Source organism: Coturnix japonica, chromosome 1 (genome assembly GCF_001577835.2).
Source record: "Coturnix japonica isolate 7356 chromosome 1, Coturnix japonica 2.1, whole genome shotgun sequence".
Classification (NCBI taxonomy): Eukaryota; Metazoa; Chordata; class Aves; order Galliformes; family Phasianidae; genus Coturnix; species Coturnix japonica.
Window position 1 is genome coordinate 96,340,662 of NC_029516.1, and position 18,960 is coordinate 96,359,621.

General features: G+C 37.5%; 1 protein-coding gene across 11 annotated transcripts in view; it reads left to right on the forward strand.

Moving 5' to 3' along the window:
* The window catches only part of TTC3 (tetratricopeptide repeat domain 3), a 54,604-nt gene that overhangs the window by 23,329 nt on the left and 12,315 nt on the right, over positions 1 to 18,960 (forward strand). For 10 of the 11 annotated variants that reach the window (XM_015882372.1, XM_032448901.1, XM_032448903.1 and 7 more), the window contains 17 exons: positions 1,014 to 1,080; positions 2,189 to 2,326; positions 3,423 to 3,503; positions 4,097 to 4,209; positions 5,700 to 5,826; positions 7,020 to 7,142; positions 7,283 to 7,384; positions 8,034 to 8,126; positions 8,755 to 8,819; positions 10,313 to 10,449; positions 10,830 to 11,138; positions 11,861 to 12,124; positions 12,525 to 12,571; positions 14,160 to 14,216; positions 15,310 to 15,383; positions 15,989 to 16,135; positions 17,028 to 17,922. In XM_015882372.1, coding sequence (XP_015737858.1) covers positions 1,014 to 1,080; positions 2,189 to 2,326; positions 3,423 to 3,503; positions 4,097 to 4,209; positions 5,700 to 5,826; positions 7,020 to 7,142; positions 7,283 to 7,384; positions 8,034 to 8,126; positions 8,755 to 8,819; positions 10,313 to 10,449; positions 10,830 to 11,138; positions 11,861 to 12,124; positions 12,525 to 12,571; positions 14,160 to 14,216; positions 15,310 to 15,383; positions 15,989 to 16,135; positions 17,028 to 17,922 — 2,839 coding nt within the window. The remainder of the gene's footprint in view (positions 1 to 1,013; positions 1,081 to 2,188; positions 2,327 to 3,422; positions 3,504 to 4,096; positions 4,210 to 5,699; positions 5,827 to 7,019; positions 7,143 to 7,282; positions 7,385 to 8,033; positions 8,127 to 8,754; positions 8,820 to 10,312; positions 10,450 to 10,829; positions 11,139 to 11,860; positions 12,125 to 12,524; positions 12,572 to 14,159; positions 14,217 to 15,309; positions 15,384 to 15,988; positions 16,136 to 17,027; positions 17,923 to 18,960) is intronic. The other variant, XM_032448898.1, reaches the window with a different exon arrangement.

Consider the following 18,960-nt stretch of genomic DNA (forward strand, 5'->3'; position numbering starts at 1 on the left):
TGAAGGATCTTGTACTCAGAAAAAGGGAAAGAGGCCTAAAGTGTACTTTAACCTTTGATGCTGGAAAGTCACCTGGTCTAGTGTGAAAGCAGGTCAGCTGACGATGAGGTAAAGAAGATCAAATATCGCAAATGGGATCCTGGGCTCCATCAGGAGAGGGGTGGTCAGCAGGGATAGGGAGTTGATTGTCCCTCTCTACTCTGCTCTTGTGAGGCCCCATCTGGAGTACTGTGTCCAGTGTGGGACCCTCAGTACAAGAAAGACATGGAGATTTTGGAAAGGGTCCAGAGGAGGGCCACAAAGATGATCATCGGGGCTGGAGCACCTCCCGTATGAGGACAGGCTGAGGGAGTTGGGTTTGTTCAGCCTTAGAGAAGAAGGTTGCGGGGTGACCTCATTGCAGCCTTTCAATACCTGAAGGGAACTTACTCCAGGAGGGGGGTAAACTCTTCGAAAGGTCTGACAATAGCAGGACACAGGGAAATGGTTTTAAGTTAAAAGAGGGAAGATTTAGGTTGGATGTTAGGGGGAAGTTCTTCACTAGGAGAGGTGGGTGAGGCCCTGGAACAGGCTGCCCAGGGGAGGTTGTGGATGCCCCGTCCTTGGAGGTGTTCAAGACCAGGTTGGACGGGGCCCTGGGCAACCTGATCTAGTAATGTGTATGTTTGGTGGCCCTGCCAGGCAGGGGGGTTGGAACTACATGATCCTTGGAGTCCCTTCCACCCAGGTTCTCTTCTGTGATTCTGTGTGAAATAAAATTACTAAAATGATGAAGTGGGCTTTTACTTCCCTGAAGCCCTATTGAATCCCAGACCATAAGGTTGAATAGTATCATAATCCGTTGAAATGTTCCAATACTTGTTAATGTTGAGAAAGGGTGTGCTATGATAACTTCTGTCATATAGGCTGTTGTGATGTTGTTGTTAAAAGTACAGGCATTCCTGTTTCTCAAAAATTTAGTGCATGCAAAGTACATCTACAAACTCACAATGCCATTGTCCTGTTGTTTGTAGGGATCACCTTGATTCGAAGATAGAGTCTAAAACCATCCAAGATAAACTCGTCTGTACTATGCACCAGGTAACTTGGGGAATTACATAGCATATGACCTTAGCTGTAAATGATTTGCTGTCTTTTAGTAATGCTGTCCAAGATCACTCAAAAACCTAGCATTTCACACTGAGCCTGATTTTTATCAGGAAGAAGGATCATAGGATTGCACTGATTTATGCTGTCTCATTGCTCGTAGCCCTTTTTACTCCTCCTTTCCCCCTTCCACCACTGTCCAGCCTTAATTTGACAAAAAGGCAGCTGTGTCTCAGTGGTGGTCAATGCTGAAAAACTCTGGAAAATATTGTCTAGTTAGGAAAAAGAAATCTTCTTTTTGTGTTTATGCGACCCTGAAGAAAATGCAGCAGCATTGTTTTGATTTGGCATCAGAAGGAGTCTATGTGATTTCATAACTTCTCTCAGAATTACTTCTTAATGCTTAAGTACTTAAAACCTTACTAGTTATGTATCAAATACATGTTTTTAATGCTGAGATCATAGGGGGTTTGTGCATCCATCTATCTGATAACCACCAAATGCTTAAACTGCTTAAACTACATACTGGACACCCATTAGTTTTAGCATGTCAAAACGTTAATTCAGTTCATAGGAATACAATTAATTACAATGTTATTGTAATGGTTAAAAACCAGATAACTTTTTCTTGTTTTGTTTTGCTTGTGATTGAGGAGCTTCTTAAACAGTCAAAAGTATTTCTGCATTAGCACAATGATGTGCTTCCCAAAGCTAGCATTATGTTTTGTGTTTAGGTAGATCAAGGGAACAGAAGTTCCTAATTCTTCAATTGTTTGTATTAATTTAAGCCGTACTGCTGGAAACTCCCCCAGACTTCAGGAAGGAGCTGTAGAGAAATTTTGATAACCTAATGCAATTTTAGGCCTTCAGGCATTAACTTGGAACTTAGATGGAGAAAAAACTGTAGGCAGAAAGAAGTAATTCTCAGCTATTTGGAAATACATTTGTGCACAAATAATGTACAAGTGGGGGGAAAACACGTTTTGCTTTTTGCTGTACAAAAGGTGATAATTCTTGAACTGAATTTGGAAGTTTCTGAAGAAAAAGAGGGGGAAAATAATGCTGTTTTCATTTTGAGTAGCTGCTTTCTAAAATATTCTAGGTGGATTCAACTATGTTGCTTGAAGTGATTAAATCCCTCGTTCATGATGGTTACACAGCCTTGATGGACCAGAGGTGTCACAGTGCTGAACAGATGTTCTCACAATTGTTGAACATTGTTGATCCTTCAGAATTAAAGGTAAATAGAGAGGAATTAATTTATTTATTAAGGTAATTGGGCTTTATGCTTTCAATACCATGTCATTCTTTCCTTCCGCCCAAAATAAATCATTATTTATCATGCTTTGGCAGGGCAGTTGGACTCGATGATCTCCAGAGGTCCCTTCCAACCCCTACAGTTCTGTGATTTTGTGATTATTACTGAATTGTTGACCATCATGTTGAATATGTGTTATGTGTTGCACTATGTATGCCAAGGAGCTTAAAAATGACAAAAATTGAAAACAGGGTAATTATGGGATTGTATGATGCATCTTTGTAATGCTCAGTGTACATGTGCATTTCTAGGTGATGTCTTAAAGGTATCTACCAAAGAACTTGATATGAAATGACTGCCTTGCTGGCTTAACCTTTATTCATCATGTTACAGAGTGAAAAGCATTGATATTGTTCTTGTCATCTAATTCCCTGATGCAGGTATTACAGATTCTGAGTGCATGCGTCTATAGCCATTCTGCCCCTGAGCTGTTTGCGATCCTGGATTTCTTAAAAGACACCATCAAATAGGCAATTAAAAAAAGAAAAAAAAGCTGATCTGTAGTGTTAGGTTTTATGTGACCACCTCTGTGCACGTGTACTTCAAGCTGTTTGTATCGTAGTGCCAAGAGCAAGATTGTACTAATTGCATCACCAGGCAAATAGTGCATTGAGCCATCAGAACTGTGACCTGGTTTATTAGGTAGAAAAAAAAGGTCTGAGATAAGGTTTTTTTTTTTCTCTGTTTCTGTTTTTGTTTTTCAAATAAAAAGATACAACTCTAAACATGAAATCCAGCAAAGATACATTGTACTACATGTAGTCAACATATTACCTTGTTGTATTTCTAAAAGCAGATATTTCAGGATGTATCATTTGGAAACATTTAAGGCTGCCGAATGGCCAAGATAAAGGTGTAGTTGGCCTTCACTCTTTATGCCAGATGCAACATTAATGTGGTTGGAAGCTATGATAGTTTTCTATGCCTGCTGTAGATCTTCAATTCACACTAGTCAGTAATGTGCCTGTTACTAGCCAGGTGTTTTCATGCTATTTCTATCATTTGACTCTATTTGCAGCAACTGAATCTTCGTGTTATTAATTATGTTGTATTCATCTATGGACATGCTACTTCTCTTCTTGGAATAGGACAGCCTGAGGTATGATGTTAAACCACTGTCTTGCTTTTTATTTGAAGTTCTAGTTCTGATAGTTGGTTGTCCCTTTTTGTCTTAACTCTTAGCAGACATAAGATGAGTTGGGAAGGAAAGCTTTTATCGCAGGTTATAAAGTCACGTTTTGTAGGACTGGGTCTTTAATACTTGTGGACAAATTAAACGACCAAATAAGAAAATTACTTTCTAAACTTTCAAGTAAGATTCTTAAGTAGTATTTAAGTGGTCAGTTGTTTTTCTCTATCTTTGTTGTAATATGGTCATGTACTATTCTTTAAAAAAAAAGAAAGAAGGAGACAGTGCTTTTGGTTCCTGAAAACAGAAAGTAGATCCCAGTACTGCTTACAAATATTCAGTGTCTTTCAGTGAGTTGAAAACTATCTGGTCATTTGTAGCTCAATAAGCTCATTACTTTTTAGGTTGCTTGTTTTTAAAGCCCTTTGTGCATGAGCATAAAGTTGCTTAATTTCCTTTTTTGCCCTTAAGACAAATCAAACAGTCGGGCACCTTGCAGGAAAAACAAGAGGACAAAATGGAAAGTCTAAGCATCTCATTTTTGTCTTAAATGTATTTTCAAGGCTTTGGCAAAGGCTGAAGACCAGTTTAAGAGAATAATTGTACAGTACCAGGAAGAAAGATTTGATTGTCTGGCATACTATGGAATTGGAAAAGTGTACCTCAGACAAAACAGGTTAGTGTGATCTAAAATTTCATTATTTGATACGGAATCTCTTTTCCTTTGAGAAATACATGTGTGGGTTGTGTATTTTTGTTTTCAATTTTTTTGTAATTAGTCTTAATCAACAAATTCAAATATCAGAGTGATCTGTTACTACCTCAGTTTTGTTAATGTTAAAAATGTAATAGACGCAGTTGAATCTGGCATTCTCCAGGCTGTGGGGATGTGACTGACCAGCATGCCTCCACAGTGGAGATGAGCTCTTAGGCAAGGAAAATGATGAGCTTGTTATGCATGCATTATAGCGAAAGCTGAACTTATTGCATGATCAGGGAGGATGAAGAGTAACCTTGGTTTTAGCCAAGACAGCTGTACCAGTCAGTCATTAAGTTCCCTGAGGTAAATAGCAAAGAGAGTCCTGAGCTAGCCAGAGTGGTACAGGGAAGAGTGTATATATGGCTCATCCTGATCCAGTGTGAAAAACCGGACAACTAACCAGCTTTGAAAAGAGCTTGAGCTGGCATCAGACTAAATATTATCTCCTGTAAACTGGGAACACCCAGCATTGTGACAGTTAGCACAGAAAGACCAGTAATGGGAACCGTGACTGTACTATGATTCAACTGTATATTGCAGTTACTGTATTATACTGAAATCATGACACAAGTATATTGCTCTACTAAATCGAGATCTCATGATTTGTCTGTGGTAGATTGACACTGAATGCCTCTGCACACACTTCCTGTTCTCCTCCACCAGACAAAATCCCAGTCCATGCTATGCAAACCCAGTACAGTGCCATATTTATCAAATAAGTAGGTTTAACATCAAACGTTCAGCCCTCTTCTTGTGGAATATTTGCATGAACCTGGTCAAGAAGTGCTGGACTCTGTGAGAGGATTCCTCCTTCCTGCTGCTGCGATGCAGCCAGGCTGTCTGTAAGGCACAGGAGGTGACTGTGCCCAGCCCTGTGGATGTGACTGCTGCTTCTCTTTGCAGTTTTGGTTGGTAGAGAGACTGCATGTGTTTTGAAGAGGTACACACATGCACACATTAACACAATTGCCCACAGAGGCTACCACAGTCAGAGTAGCAACCATGTAACACTGTCTGAAGGCAGGTAATACTTCAGTACAGAGAACAACATCCTCTGTTTCCTTTCTGGGAGGTAGAGATCAAAGGTCACTAGTGAAAATAAGTATGACTTCACTCTCCAGACTGATGAGCACACCTATCCTCATGGATCCCTCGGACATCAGTGCAGGCTCTCAGTCTGCATAATATCCATACCTGGCCTCTGGGACCCTATCTTCAGCTACTGCCTCAGGCCATGATTCTTTTATGCAAAATGCTACTTTTTCCCAGATAACTTAATACATTCTACATACTCTTACTGTTACTGTTGTTTTTTTCTTGAAGCGTAGAATGAATCGTGAGAGAATTATGAGCCATGTAAAAGACACTGATATATCATCTCAGCGTTTTACCTGTTTAAATTTCAGGTTTTCAGATGCACTCAATCAGTTTATGAAGTCACAAACAATGATTAATCATAAGATTGTACCTGGAGTATTAACTTGGCCCACGACATCTCAGGTCATTGAAGAAACACGGACAGAGAATTTACAGGTATGTTTAAAAACAAAAACAACAGTGTGCTGTACTCTCAAATGGTCTCACATTGTCAAGGCCAAAGAAAGTGGTGAACAGAAGCAGGGAGAGACTCAACACGGAGAAGCCAGTGCAGCGCTTGTTTTCTTGGGCACTGCCAACTCAAAGCCTGGTCTTTGTAGAGCTCTGTTTACGATGGCAAAATGGTGCTGCTGGAAAGCATGCTGTTTAAATCACAAAGTCTCTGTTTAAGAGTCTGCACTTGGGGATTTTTATGTAATAACATAGTTCTGATATTCCCCAAGTAATTTGTGAGTTGCGTATTATTAAACTTTGCTTGGGTAGATGTAAAGGCTAAACGCAAAGTAAAGCTAGAGAGAACAAATCAGAAATTAGAATTAGCAAAAAAGTGAAGTTGAATACTGTTCAAGTGATCTGTATTTAAAACAAAAATGAGACTTTGTGTAGTTCCTGGTAAGTGATTATGTTGGGTGTGGCATGGTAACATTCCATGTTTGAGTAGAAAAACCCAACGTGTGGTTTTAGAATTAAAAAGTACTTTTGTATGTTGAAAAGCTGTTAAAAGTTTGTAATTATTATTGCTGTAGAGACTCTTGGAGAATATCATACAAATATCTGAAGGCTGTGATTGGGCATTTATGTATTGCTAACAATGTTTTATTAATTTCAGGCCAGTTCCAACCCCATGGAACTCTTACATACTCTTCACAAAGCCGCTGTAATGCACCTCACACGCTGCTGCTCACACAGTGCTCATTAGCTGCATTGCAGAGCCAGGTCTGAGCTGTTCCTGGGAATGTACTTAATGTTATAACCCAGATCCCAGAGGTGGTATGAAATGGCAGGAACAAGCAGTCCATTTTCATCATATTATATTGGGGTAGTCTGGCTTATTGTGTTTGGTAATTGAAGACTTGTATATTCACAAGCTGTTGGAATTGTTAAGCTTGTATAAACCTGCATGCAGGGAAGTATATAGTTGACAGCAGTTCAAATGAACTTTAGAATGTTTTGGTGTAAAAGGGCAATCTTGCGCAGCTTTCACTATGACTGAGTTGTTCTTTTGGTATTAGTTGCCTCCTGCTGTTCAAAAAGAGATGTCTGTTTCACTGCAAATTTCCCTAGAAGAAAACAGTTGATCTTCTCCTGCTTTCTGTGCAATTTATTATCTGTCACTTTGTGTTTCTCAGTTGTTCTTGAAGAATTGCATTGAGGAATGCAGGTTCCCTCCAGAGCCGGATGCAGTGTGTCGCTATCAGCAGTGCCATGGCCACTCCAAGATCCAAATATTTTTTACAGATCCAGACTTTAAGGTATGTTTTAGTTCAAGAGCATTTGGGAAATTGAACTTTCTATTTTCCTGTTTTCAGCCCTACATCATATCTTCTGTGAAGCTGTGCACTGTTTTCTGTATTTCTAAAAGCATTAAATTTGTATTATTTTCTACTGTTAGGGTTTCATACGTATTACTTGCTGTCAGCAATGTAGAGTGGAGTTTCATACCAGCTGCTGGAAGAAGTTGAAAACTGCAAATTACAGTGATAAGAATGACAAGGTAAGAGCTATGTTAGACTAGAAGCATTTTATTTCTTCTTTGTCTAGTCAGTATTACAACATTCTTTTTGTTTATGGTACGTGAGGTGCTACAGCTACGTATTCTACTCATTTGACACGAAGAGAGGGAAGAGGATTCTCTTGCTGAATGGTCTGATGTGCAAGTGTTGGCAAAGCTTGCTTTCATTTACAGAAGAAAGGCCTGGATGTGCTTAGCCTATTTTTCTTGTGTCATGTCCTTCCACAAGAAAATTTATTCCTTCTAAAGTCTTGGTGTCAAAGAAGCAATTTGACATTTATCATATCTAAAGTAATCTTACAGAAGATTATATTGGCAATCAATATGAAATAAAAGGAAATTCTGAGAGGGTATGAGTCAACTTTAAGACCATTACTTTATGTATTCCTGAAGCTGAAGAAGGGCCCTTGCTTTGTGAACAGCAGGTGTTTGCCACAGGTCTAGGGCCCTTCTGGTGGGGATTCCTTGCCTAGACAGCTGTGAGTGATTTACTCTCCTCATCCAGTACGAGTCTAAGCCTATTCTAGCTTTCATTACCTCAGTCACCTCAAATAAAGAAGCTCTAATTTGTATGAGAATATAGAATTTGCATGGATTTGCAGGTTTTTGTGTTTTTCTTTTTCTCCTACAGGATTTTCTTCAAGAATTATGTTTCACTCCTGACTGTAAAGGCCTTATTTCAAAAATAGTTATTTTCAGTTCTTCTGGTTTGGTAAAATGTGAAGTAAGTAAAAGTTTATATAAAATATGAAAACCTCTATAATATTTATTCTGGTAAAGGAGATAAATTGAAGGTAATATTGTAACTCACCAGGAATATACAAATGCATAAGTATTATCTTCACTAAAGAATCTGAGCATTACTAGGCATTTAAATTGTCAGCTCTCTTCTTAACTTGCTGGAGTGGTTGTTACCTTATTGTTTTGGGTACAACCATCATTGAGGAGCACTGGAGCTGTGTTTTGTATTTAGTTTGGGGAGATGGATTCTTCTTCCTTGACCAGCATTGATGTGTGAAAAGCAATAAAAGATATTGTAAAGTTTCCTTCCTGTCCACCAGCACAGATAAACAGTATCCAGTACTTCCTGACTTTGCGCTACCTTCCCACCTGTCTTTTTTTGCACATAAAAACCTGTTGCTGTGTGCTGAGTTGTAATGTTTGATGAAGTTATTTTCATGTAGACCTTAATGAGGCATAAGTAGCTTGCAAAGGTGCAAATCACTGTGGTAATGTTGTTTTTTATTGCTTTCCAAAGCTTCAAATATTGTTGGGTTTCAGGGAAAAAAACAGTGCTGTACTGTAACCCAAATTTTATTAATGTGATGTCACTTTTTTTTTTTTTTTTGTAGTTTGAACAAAAAATCACAAAACCCAAGGAACCACCAAGAGCTGTTATTAAACAGAAATGTTCAAGGTAAACTGTCTGACATTTAAGAGTAAGTTGAATCAATTTGAGGAAGCTTTCTCTAGGGTTGAACTTTTTGCCTCTTAAGGAATTGATTGAACACCACAAATACTTTGGGAAACTGTTCTTGTCCTTGGCTACTGAAAACATGTATTTGAATGAACTGATTTTTTTCTGGTAATAGAAAATTAAGTCAACTAAAAGGTTGAGTAAAAGTACTTAACAACCCAATCATAGAATTATTTAGTCATCTACAAGTCCATCTCGCTCAAACCTAATCTCATTGTGAAATTTGTGGATGGTGAAACAACACATTGTTTGGGAAGAGTGTGACTTGTGCGCTCTTGTGGGCTCTCTTTGTACATCATTCATTTGTACTAAGATGCTCAACAATTGGATACTGAAAGAGCAGGTGTTTGTTACTGTTAGTAGTGGACCGAGTGTCCTGATTAAAAATACAGTGTTTCAAGTTGAGTGCATCTGGATTAGAATACCACCTTCATTTTCAGGCTGAGGTTGCAAGTGTTCTTTCATTGCTGAAGGGAAGAACTCAGCTGGATTTTAACTATGCAGGAAATAAATCTGTTTAGCAAACTTTCTCTGGTTGCTTAGAAAGTCTAAATATAAACTTGTATAGTTGCTTATAACTTGTACAGTTACACGTACAAGTGCATAACACTTGTACAGTTATATAATTGCACAGTTATGCAACTATACAGTCAATAGGTAAACAGGGGTTACACAGATGTTTTGTATAAAACATTATTACGATAGAAAGATAATCTATGATAAATGGAAAATGCTCACCAATGTTGAAGGTTCAACACAAACTCCACAAAAGAGCAGTCTCCAGAGGAAGAGATCCTTGCCTTAGTGGTGGTCAGCCCTTAAATGAGATCCACCCCTTGGCTCCACCCCTTCCAGTAGCACAGCTGAATTACCTTCACCTGTGCTCCCACAGCTGACTCATTGCTTGCCTCAGGTGGTTAATCAGAGGTTCAGGCTGTGATCAACAGTTTCCCATACATAAAGCTATTTGATAAGGTTGATGCATGTGCCTTTAATATAACTGTTTGTATGCTTTTTGTTCAAGTAAAATTATAAATAACAATATGCCAAAAGGATAAAGCTGGATTCATTTTAAAATGTCAAGGAAATCTAAAAGTTGATTGTTTGGTGCAAAATATTGAGTAAAAATTAAGAAAAAAGAAGTCTATTTCAGGTACTTAATCCTAATTCAGATGTTATTAATGAGAGTAAAAATTTCTTCAGGAATTTTGAGGAAGTTCTCCCCATTGCATACCTGACTCGTGAATGCTTGTGATCTCTTACTAACTTAAATGGAAAGTAGCATGATTATATTTGTACTCTTCCAAATTGTATTTTATGGTAGAAGGGAAGTGTATACCTGTTGTAAGACATAGAACAAGTTTATTCACCCAGGGAGTTAGGCACGTTTATCTCAAGTAACACTGGATTCACTATTTAATTGTTTTTATCAGTTTTCGGAAGTTAAAAAGGAAAGAAGAAAAAAAATTACGAAGAAAACGTGCACGGGAAGATGCACTGCATTCTTCTAAACAGAAAATAGAAGAAAATCAACTGCAAAATGAACCGTGTCAATACCATAATCGCAGTGGTATGTAGAAGTACAGATTATTGTGTAAAGATAGCAGATAATGTTCTGGGTGTCCTAAATCAAATGGTAAAAGAAGAACAGATTCTTAGTATTGGACATACTTCTCACACCAGCACCCTTGAAGACCTACATAATCTTCCCTTAGGGACTTGAATTTCCACTTAAGATTACTTTTATTTCAGTTTTGGTTTACTTTGTTCCATATCCTGAATTTAAAACCATGTACTAATGCTGTAAAAAAACTAATATTAAAGAGCCACTTAGTCCAAGTTATCTGTACATCGGAGTTGATGTTATCAATTGTACAAAACAAACAAACAAACATCAACAACAAGACACCATGAGATCTTTTTGTTGTTTGTTTTTAAATCCCATCGTAGGTTATGCAGGTTATGCTGGCGATCAAGTCCTGCAGCGTATCATTCAAAATGCTGAGCAGATAAAAACTGCTGTCCGTGATGCCTCCAAGCTGTTAAAGGAATTACTTTCCTGGTCTGTAATCAGTGAAGAGGATTACACATCATATTGCAAAACTAGCAGCGTGTCACATGCTGTGGTGGAGCAGCTGATCAGTTACTTGATTCGGGAAGAAAACAGAGTGAAAACAAGGGGTTTTATCCGTGTACTGAGTGAGCTGGAAGAAGTGGATCCCAAGTTACAGAGGTGGATGAAACACCTTAATGATTTGGGTAAGCTGTGTGCTTATGTAGCAGCAGAAGAACTTGCCTGATCTTATTGTTCAATCTACAGATGAAAAATTAACCTTCCTATTCCCCAGTTTTGCTTTCATAACTCTAAGGGGTGAGGTAAAACTTTCTTCCTTTTTCCTTTACTTGATCCTGGGCAGGATTTCAGAAGTAGGAGTGACCATTGGTAACAGCAGCAACCTCTCTTGTCTCTACAGAGAGAGACCTTCCCAGAAAAAGTAAAGCGCTGTAATGGCTGCAGGCTTTGAGAGAAAGAAACAATATTTGTGTATTTATTTATTTGTCTCACATCTTAAAGTTCCCAAATAGGCTTAAATGAGAATATTTGCAGATACGATCTCTTTCTGGGAAGTGTATCATGGTGATTTCTTTAACTTGGAAGAAATTTATTTTCATATTCTTTGGTATTGTTGCCTTGCTGTGTGGTTTGCTGTTGAATTTGTACCTGGGTGAAGATAAAAGCTTGTTTGCTTGCATAAAGGATTTAAGATGCCAAAAACTTCAACAAGGATTCTATATTCGGGTGTGTCCGTGTCCCTCAAAGAATTTGTTCAGTTGCATTCAGATACAATGTAGTCATTGGTGACTGAGAGTAAAATTTATACACAGTTAATTTGTCGTGGTAGCTTTCACTTTCAAGATCATGCTTAAAATGAAAGAAACTCAGGCTGAAATGAAACAGTGGCTTTTTTCTGCTCTTTTAGGGTTGACAGCGACAGTGAACTTCATCCTTCAGTACGGACAGTCTTTAACACAACTTGACTTTTCTATATTATCTTCATTGTGGAATGAGAAGTATGGTAGTAAATTTGACTATGTGTCAAGTAGTTCTGAAGGCAGAGAAATTCTAGACTATTTTTTAAAACCACCTCTAGAAAAGGTCCGTTGTTTTATATGGCTGTTAGAAGACAACAGAGAAAATTTTCCATCTCTCCATCAAGCTTTGGATGAATTCTTTGATAAAACGGGTAAGTCTGCAAAGGTCTTCATTATTACAAGCGTTGAATCTTGTCTGCTTTCTATGCCTCCTTTGATATACACTGTAAAAGACTGAAATGTCTTTAAATTGCTAACCTCATGCGTATGAGCTTGTGTGTTCAGTGCTTAAAATACAATATAATCTTAAAAAAGCCAAGCCATTCTGCTGTTTGTATCATGGGCTGGCACGTATGTTTATGTGTCTATGCAGTCCATACAGAATTAGTATTTAATTTTAAGCATAAAGATTCTGTAACGAGTCTTTGAGATGTGGTGCTTCAGTGGTGTTAGATGGAGTATAATACTTATAACTGTGATTGCGTAGCTCACAGTTGAATATTACTACTCAGTGTAATTTACGAGTTCATGAGTGTGATTATCCTTTTATAGACAACCCCACCATCATATTAAAGAAGCATGGAAATGAAGATATATGGGTATGTTAACCTAAGTATCCATTCTGATATAAGCTCAGAAACAAATATGTGTTTGGTGTTGAGAAAAAATGTGCAAAAATGAATGAGACACATGCATTTCTTTTGTTTGCTTGCTAACATCATCCTTTAGACCTGATTGGAGACTTACACTGTGAGGCTTTAAAAAATAGCCTCTGTCCTTTAGTAATGCATTGCATACTCTTTCTTCAGTGAGTATTTCTATAGGATTTTCTCTTCAACTCAACCAACAGGACAGCTTTAGAGTATGTACATTCAAGGATGAAGATGAGGGGGTTACAGCGAAAGCGAGTGAGACTACAGTAATGTGTTACATTGGATAGGGCAAATGCAGTGTAGGGGAGTGGTGTTCACAGCATTTTGGTGTTATGTTGACAAGATCTCTCTAGCAAAACTGTAGAGTAATTGGGAGGAAAAAGGTGTGCCCAGTTTACAGGCAGAGACTCTTACTAACTTGCCTGTCTGCATATTTACCATAACTGACATGAAGTACATTTCTTCCTTGAGAGTGCTTAATTAGAAACTGAAGAATTTCAGATGGTAGCTGTGCTGTGTATTTTAACATCTAAAGCAACTCATGAGAGGGTGGTGTAACCCAGCTTTACTTTCAGATGCCATTAAGCTGTAAGGATGGAATTAGAACATCACCCCACTAACAAGCGCAGTAAATTTGAAGTGAGATACACTTAGTGCTTGTAGTGAACAACTTTCACTGATGCTTTCCAGATTAAACCCAGAACTCTTAAACTGTATATCGTTCTGAATCACTTTTTGGTTAGTATATTAATTACAATCCTAACTGGCAGGAATGCGTCATTTCAGTTAATTACATGTTTGAAACACAATCAATTAGAACTATTCTAGCCTGCAGATAAGTTTATCTGTACAAAACCAAGATTTGCTTTTGATACAGAATAAACATGGCGAGCTATTAATTAATATAAATCATATTGAGATGTGAGATTCCTTGCTCTTTCACTGGATGAATTAGAAATCCAAGCATTAAAAGCTCCAACAATAAATTCTATTTCATATCCCTATTTTGTGTCCTACAATAAAAGGATGATCTCTAGTATAATTAAATTATTGTTAGTAGAGTTATGTTAATGTATAATGGTGTCCTGTTAAAAAGTGAAGAGGTATTTTAGTTCTTCCTTATCCTAACAGGAATTTGAAGTGACCAAAACTTCTGCCAGTTCTATTTGCTTTTGTTCCTTACAAAAATCTGTGTTGCCACAGGTTCACAGCTGCCTAAATATGCAATGTCAGACGTAAGTAGTGAATAAGCATCCAAACTACTACGACAATGCACTGTTGTTTGTATTCTGTTCAGTGTTCAAGAAACCAAAGGATGAGGTTTTGCAAAGCTCTGTTCCTTTTTGTGTTGTTCAGCTGGGAGCATAGGAGAGAGGGACAGGATGACATGCATGCTTAACCTTGGAAGTCTTCCTGGTCAACGCAGAATCTGAATTTTAATATGGGGCTTTTAAATGTATGAATTGATTCTGGAAATGTGTCATCATTTTATTATTATTGCTTTACATAATAATTCGTTCTCTTTCTGTTTCAGACTAATGGTATCAAAGTTAAAAACAAAAGCAGAAAGAAGAACTATAAAGACCCACGGGTATGTAACTTTTTAGCTGCTTACTATAAACAGTCTTCTTTCAGAGTTACTGGAGATTAGATATTGATAAATATCTGTAAATATCTTGTGGAAGCTCCTTCTTGAAGTGTTTTTTTCCTCTAGTGGAAATATGTTAAGACACAGTCAATACAGTTTTAGTTGTTTAGTTACAGTCTGAATTAATCAGTATAAAAAATGATTCTGCACTTGAAAAGAAGTTATTTATGAAGATCTTGGGTTCGAACTGTGTGCTCATAACTTTAGTCTGTCCACTGTCCTCACACTTTGATCTTAATTTCCCACAGGAAAAAATAAAAAAATAATCAGTTAATACAAAGCACAGACAGCACTACGTAATTGATATTTCAGCTCCACTTTGTATTCCAGGGATAAATAGCAAATGTGACGGAGGACTATTTACCAGTCATGAGATAAACCTGATGCTTTGTGTCTGACTGCCTTTCTCATCGTTTTTATTTGCAGCTCACTCACCGAAGTTGCAGGTGCTTATTGCTAAGATAAAACTTCATTCAGTATTTTATAGGTTTTGCTTGAAACAATACTGAATCCGAAACATAGCGTCTTTTGTCCTGCTTTTCTAGAACCTTGCTTTATTGAATAGTCATCTTGATTTCCTCCGTGCCCCCAACATTTTATGATTTTGCCCAAATTTCATGACAAAAATTATGGTACTTGCTTTTTTCCAGGAAGGATCCCTATAAATTCAATTGGTGTGCTGCAGTAGGCAAAACTCTGCCATAAAACTCTGTGTGTCTGACCAAAACTCAGTGAAAAATCAAGCGCATCCAGGATTTAGATGATACTTATAAGTAAAAATTAAAGAAGGTTGGACTGTTGGAGTATCACAGTGTTGTATGATCTGGACTAAGTTCTGAAGAAGCTAATAACTTAAAATTAAGAAGTTTCTCAGCATGGCTTCATGCCGATAATTGTACTTGAGGGTTTTGCCATTCAGAGTCTCGCATCTGAAAGCAATAAAATTACAGAACAAGGTTCTGTGTAAGCAAGTTACTCATACTCATTACATTGGATCATTTTCCAAGATGAAAAGTAATAATCTGTTTTTAATTAGTCTGTTTTAGTATTATCCAGTGGAGTTAGTACAGCACCACAAGAAGAAAATACATTTATAGAAGAAAATACCTTGTAAGTATCATCATGCACCTTTACATTTGTTGTCCAAGCTCCCAAGTACTCTGCAGGTACCAGAGTAGGCAGGCCTAGAAACACCTTAGAAAGTCTGGGTTCATATATCGGTATTTCTTGAAATAACCTTCATTCGAGCTTCCGGGGAGCCATTACTTTTCTTCTTCTGGGACAGGTATGATGGATACTATAGGTTTTAAGATGTTAGTGATCTAATAGGTAATCAAATAACAAGCAGGCTGCGTCCCAGTAAGGCTTCCAGGCCAAAAGCTATTCTTTCATGTAACTTCTTACCTTCTTCCTGTTCCACTTTACAGTAGAAAGAAATTAGTTGATACATTTGTCAGAAGAAGAGCTGCTAGGAGACAGCTAAGCTTTATTATCATTAGTTACTACTAGTTACTAATTATTCTCAATTTAAGAAGTTTAGCAGTTCACTATTTAGGGAATAGTGCACGTTCTCCTTGTTATAAAATGTTTGCTATTGGGATATTTCTTAGCATCTGTGTAGCTGCCATGTTTTAATTCTCCTCTCAGTGTATGTGAAGAATGTAATTACTTTCTGAGACATTGAGTCTTTCTTTATTTTTTGTTTAACGTTGTAGAGATTTTACATATTATGAACCATGTATAATCCCAGAATATCTTCGGAGGCAACTAGAGGAGTTTGAATCTGCATATGGCATCTCAAACATTGACAGCTATCAAAGACTGGATGATAATCTAAATCAAACATGTGAAAGCTTATATGAGTACGTATACAGTTCTGTGGTTAGCAGTCTAAAGACTTTACTCTTTTTGCTTAAATGCTTGTAAATTCTGTACCTTTGTGTTAGATAACTAATGCTACAGTATTCCAAGAAATAACTGACAGAAGTAATTAGAATTGAAGCATCTTTGCTTACTGTAGAAGCAGTTGATAATTACAAACACAAAAGCTCTGCAATTTTGGATGAGTGCAGAAAAACTGAGGCCTTGAACTCAGACTTGCGGATCTGCTTGTAAGGAATAAAGGAAGTCTGCCTGTCAAATGGCAGACCTCAATTTAGCTTTGAACCAGTGAGCAGGGCAACATTTCTGACACGTGGAGGTGGAATTTAACTGTTTATTTCATTGATAGTCACTGTAGTCATTTCTAAATGAGAAAATTATGGCATATAACAATATAGAAAGTATATCTCGATGCAGTTTACTAACAGTATATTTTGTATGTACCTGTCATCTGACAGCAACACATTTTCCTTAGACCATTGCTTTCTTTCTTTGTTCCTTTCAATTCTCATTGAATGATATGTAGATTGCATGCAGTAACGTCTCACATAAGTCCCCCTTTGGGGGGCAGCAGTATTAGATGCAGCATCTTATTAAATCACATAATTTGATAAAGGCCGGAGTTAAGTCCTAATGGTCCATTATATTTGGGTATGTACATAAAGATGTGTACTACGCTTTCAGGTGGCTGCAGGCTTCTGAGTACCAGTGTCACAGGCAGTATTTATGCTTAGATAGAACTCCGAATGTTCGTTCTTCAGTAGTGCTGAAGACTTACTGCTTTTTATTACTGTGTAAATACATGTGAAATAAAACTTGAGAATTGTATGAGAAATTGTTAATGAACAATTACACTTTTTTTTTTTTTCCCAGCTATTTCTCTCAGATATTGGAAGAGCACGGTCCGATGGAATTAAATAATGAGTTGCTAGTTGGGGAATATGAACATTTCCCTGAAGAAGCTCAAAAGATTGTAGAAGATGAGGGTGGTTTGAAATCTTTTCTTCTGAAATCCCATCGTTTCGTTATGGTGGATAATTTTATTAGCTTACGGCATGATGTTCTTACTAAAGAAAGTAAAAACAGAGATGAGACTGAAAATAACGAAGGAGGAAATTATATTGTCTGTGATGTGAGAGAAAATTCTTTCCAGAACAAGATACAGTTAAATCCAGCTGCTAAGGAATTTGAACCAATGTCTTATCCTAAACAACCTCATACGTCAACATCTGCTGACATATCATTAGGAAGCTGTGAGACTCCACAATATTTGACCTATTCTTTGCCTACTCCATGGCAATCAGTGCTTAGTCAGGATATCGATCCTGTTGAAAATATGCCTTATTTTTCAGAAGTTTTACTTTATCAGGATTTTCGAGATGAAAGCAGATTTTTGCCTCAGACTCCCTGGGATTATCAGTGTGAAAGAACATCGCCAGTGACTTCTCCATTGCCTCTCCTGTCAAATGGTGCCAAGCAACCTGGGTATACTTATGCTGATCATGTCACTCATCAGGATAATGATGAATTAGCAAGTTCAGACAGAAAATATGTCAGCAGCAACTTTATACCAGCTGATATAGAAACATACAGAGACCCTCAGTGCCTGGTGGAGAACTCAGATAATGCATTTTATGAGGACAGTTTTTCTGTTCCAAATGGTACAGATAAAGCTGATTGTGATATACAGATGATTAAGAAGGAAAAAGAAAGCAGAAGTATACCTGTAAAGAAAAACAATCCTCATACAAGGATGGTAGCTGTTCAGGTAAGAGGTTAAAATGGAACACTCATTTAAAAGCATGTAAGTGACAAAAGATGGTGTTGACATCCTGCATTACGTTTCTGCAGCAGTGGAAGGCACAGCTCCTTTTGGGATGATTTCTTTATGACTTCCTGAAGGGTCAAACACTGAATTGAGTTTCAAGAGCAATAATACTTCAAGCTGCCCAAATACAAGGGGTATTGTATAGTAGTATTTAGTGCTACAGAAAGCACTTTGTGTAAAGATGCCAGATTTTCAGTGTTAAAGGCATGGCGGTTTCTCACATCTATTCCTATGGTAGATTATCCAGCATGTTAGAAGAATGATTGTAGAAAAGTTCCTCATTTTAATTTGTTTCAATTTACTAACGAAGGAATAAATTTTATGGCTGTGAGATAGTCATCTTGTTGTTATTGCTTTGTAAATTATGAAAGTGTTAACACGTTTCATCGTTACCCTTATTTTTTTTCCCAGACTTGTTTTATTTGCACTTACTTGAAACCTTTCCCAAGCAGTTACTGACTTGGCGAATGAATTCACTTGCTGGGCTAACAGGGCTTTTAAGGTGGAATTTCTTTTTAATTGCTGAGCACATTTAACAAATTGTCAACAGAAGACAACAACGCTTTTCAATGTAGTGAATTCTAGTTAGCAGAGTTTGAAAGGTCAGAATGCAACAGATTTGTTTGTGGAAGTGTGGTATGGCAAAGCAATTACCATTATTCGGCTATATAGCGTATTGGCGTGGTAACATAAACTGGATCTTCAGTATATTGCATGATTAAATTTTAAACATCAGTTCTTTCAGTACATCCTTAATGAGAGATCCTAGAAGAAAACAAGCAAGAATTCCAAAGGTCATTGAGTTTAGTTGCTTCTAAGGAGATGCATTTGTGTCATAGTTCATGAGCAACAAAACGCAGCTGCTCCATGAGCAGTCAGACTCTGGATTTGCCAGTCTTAAGAATATAAATAGAGCGCATGTGCCTAAATGGAACACAGCTGTGTTTGAAGGCTGTAAGAATTGTCGCCAATATGATG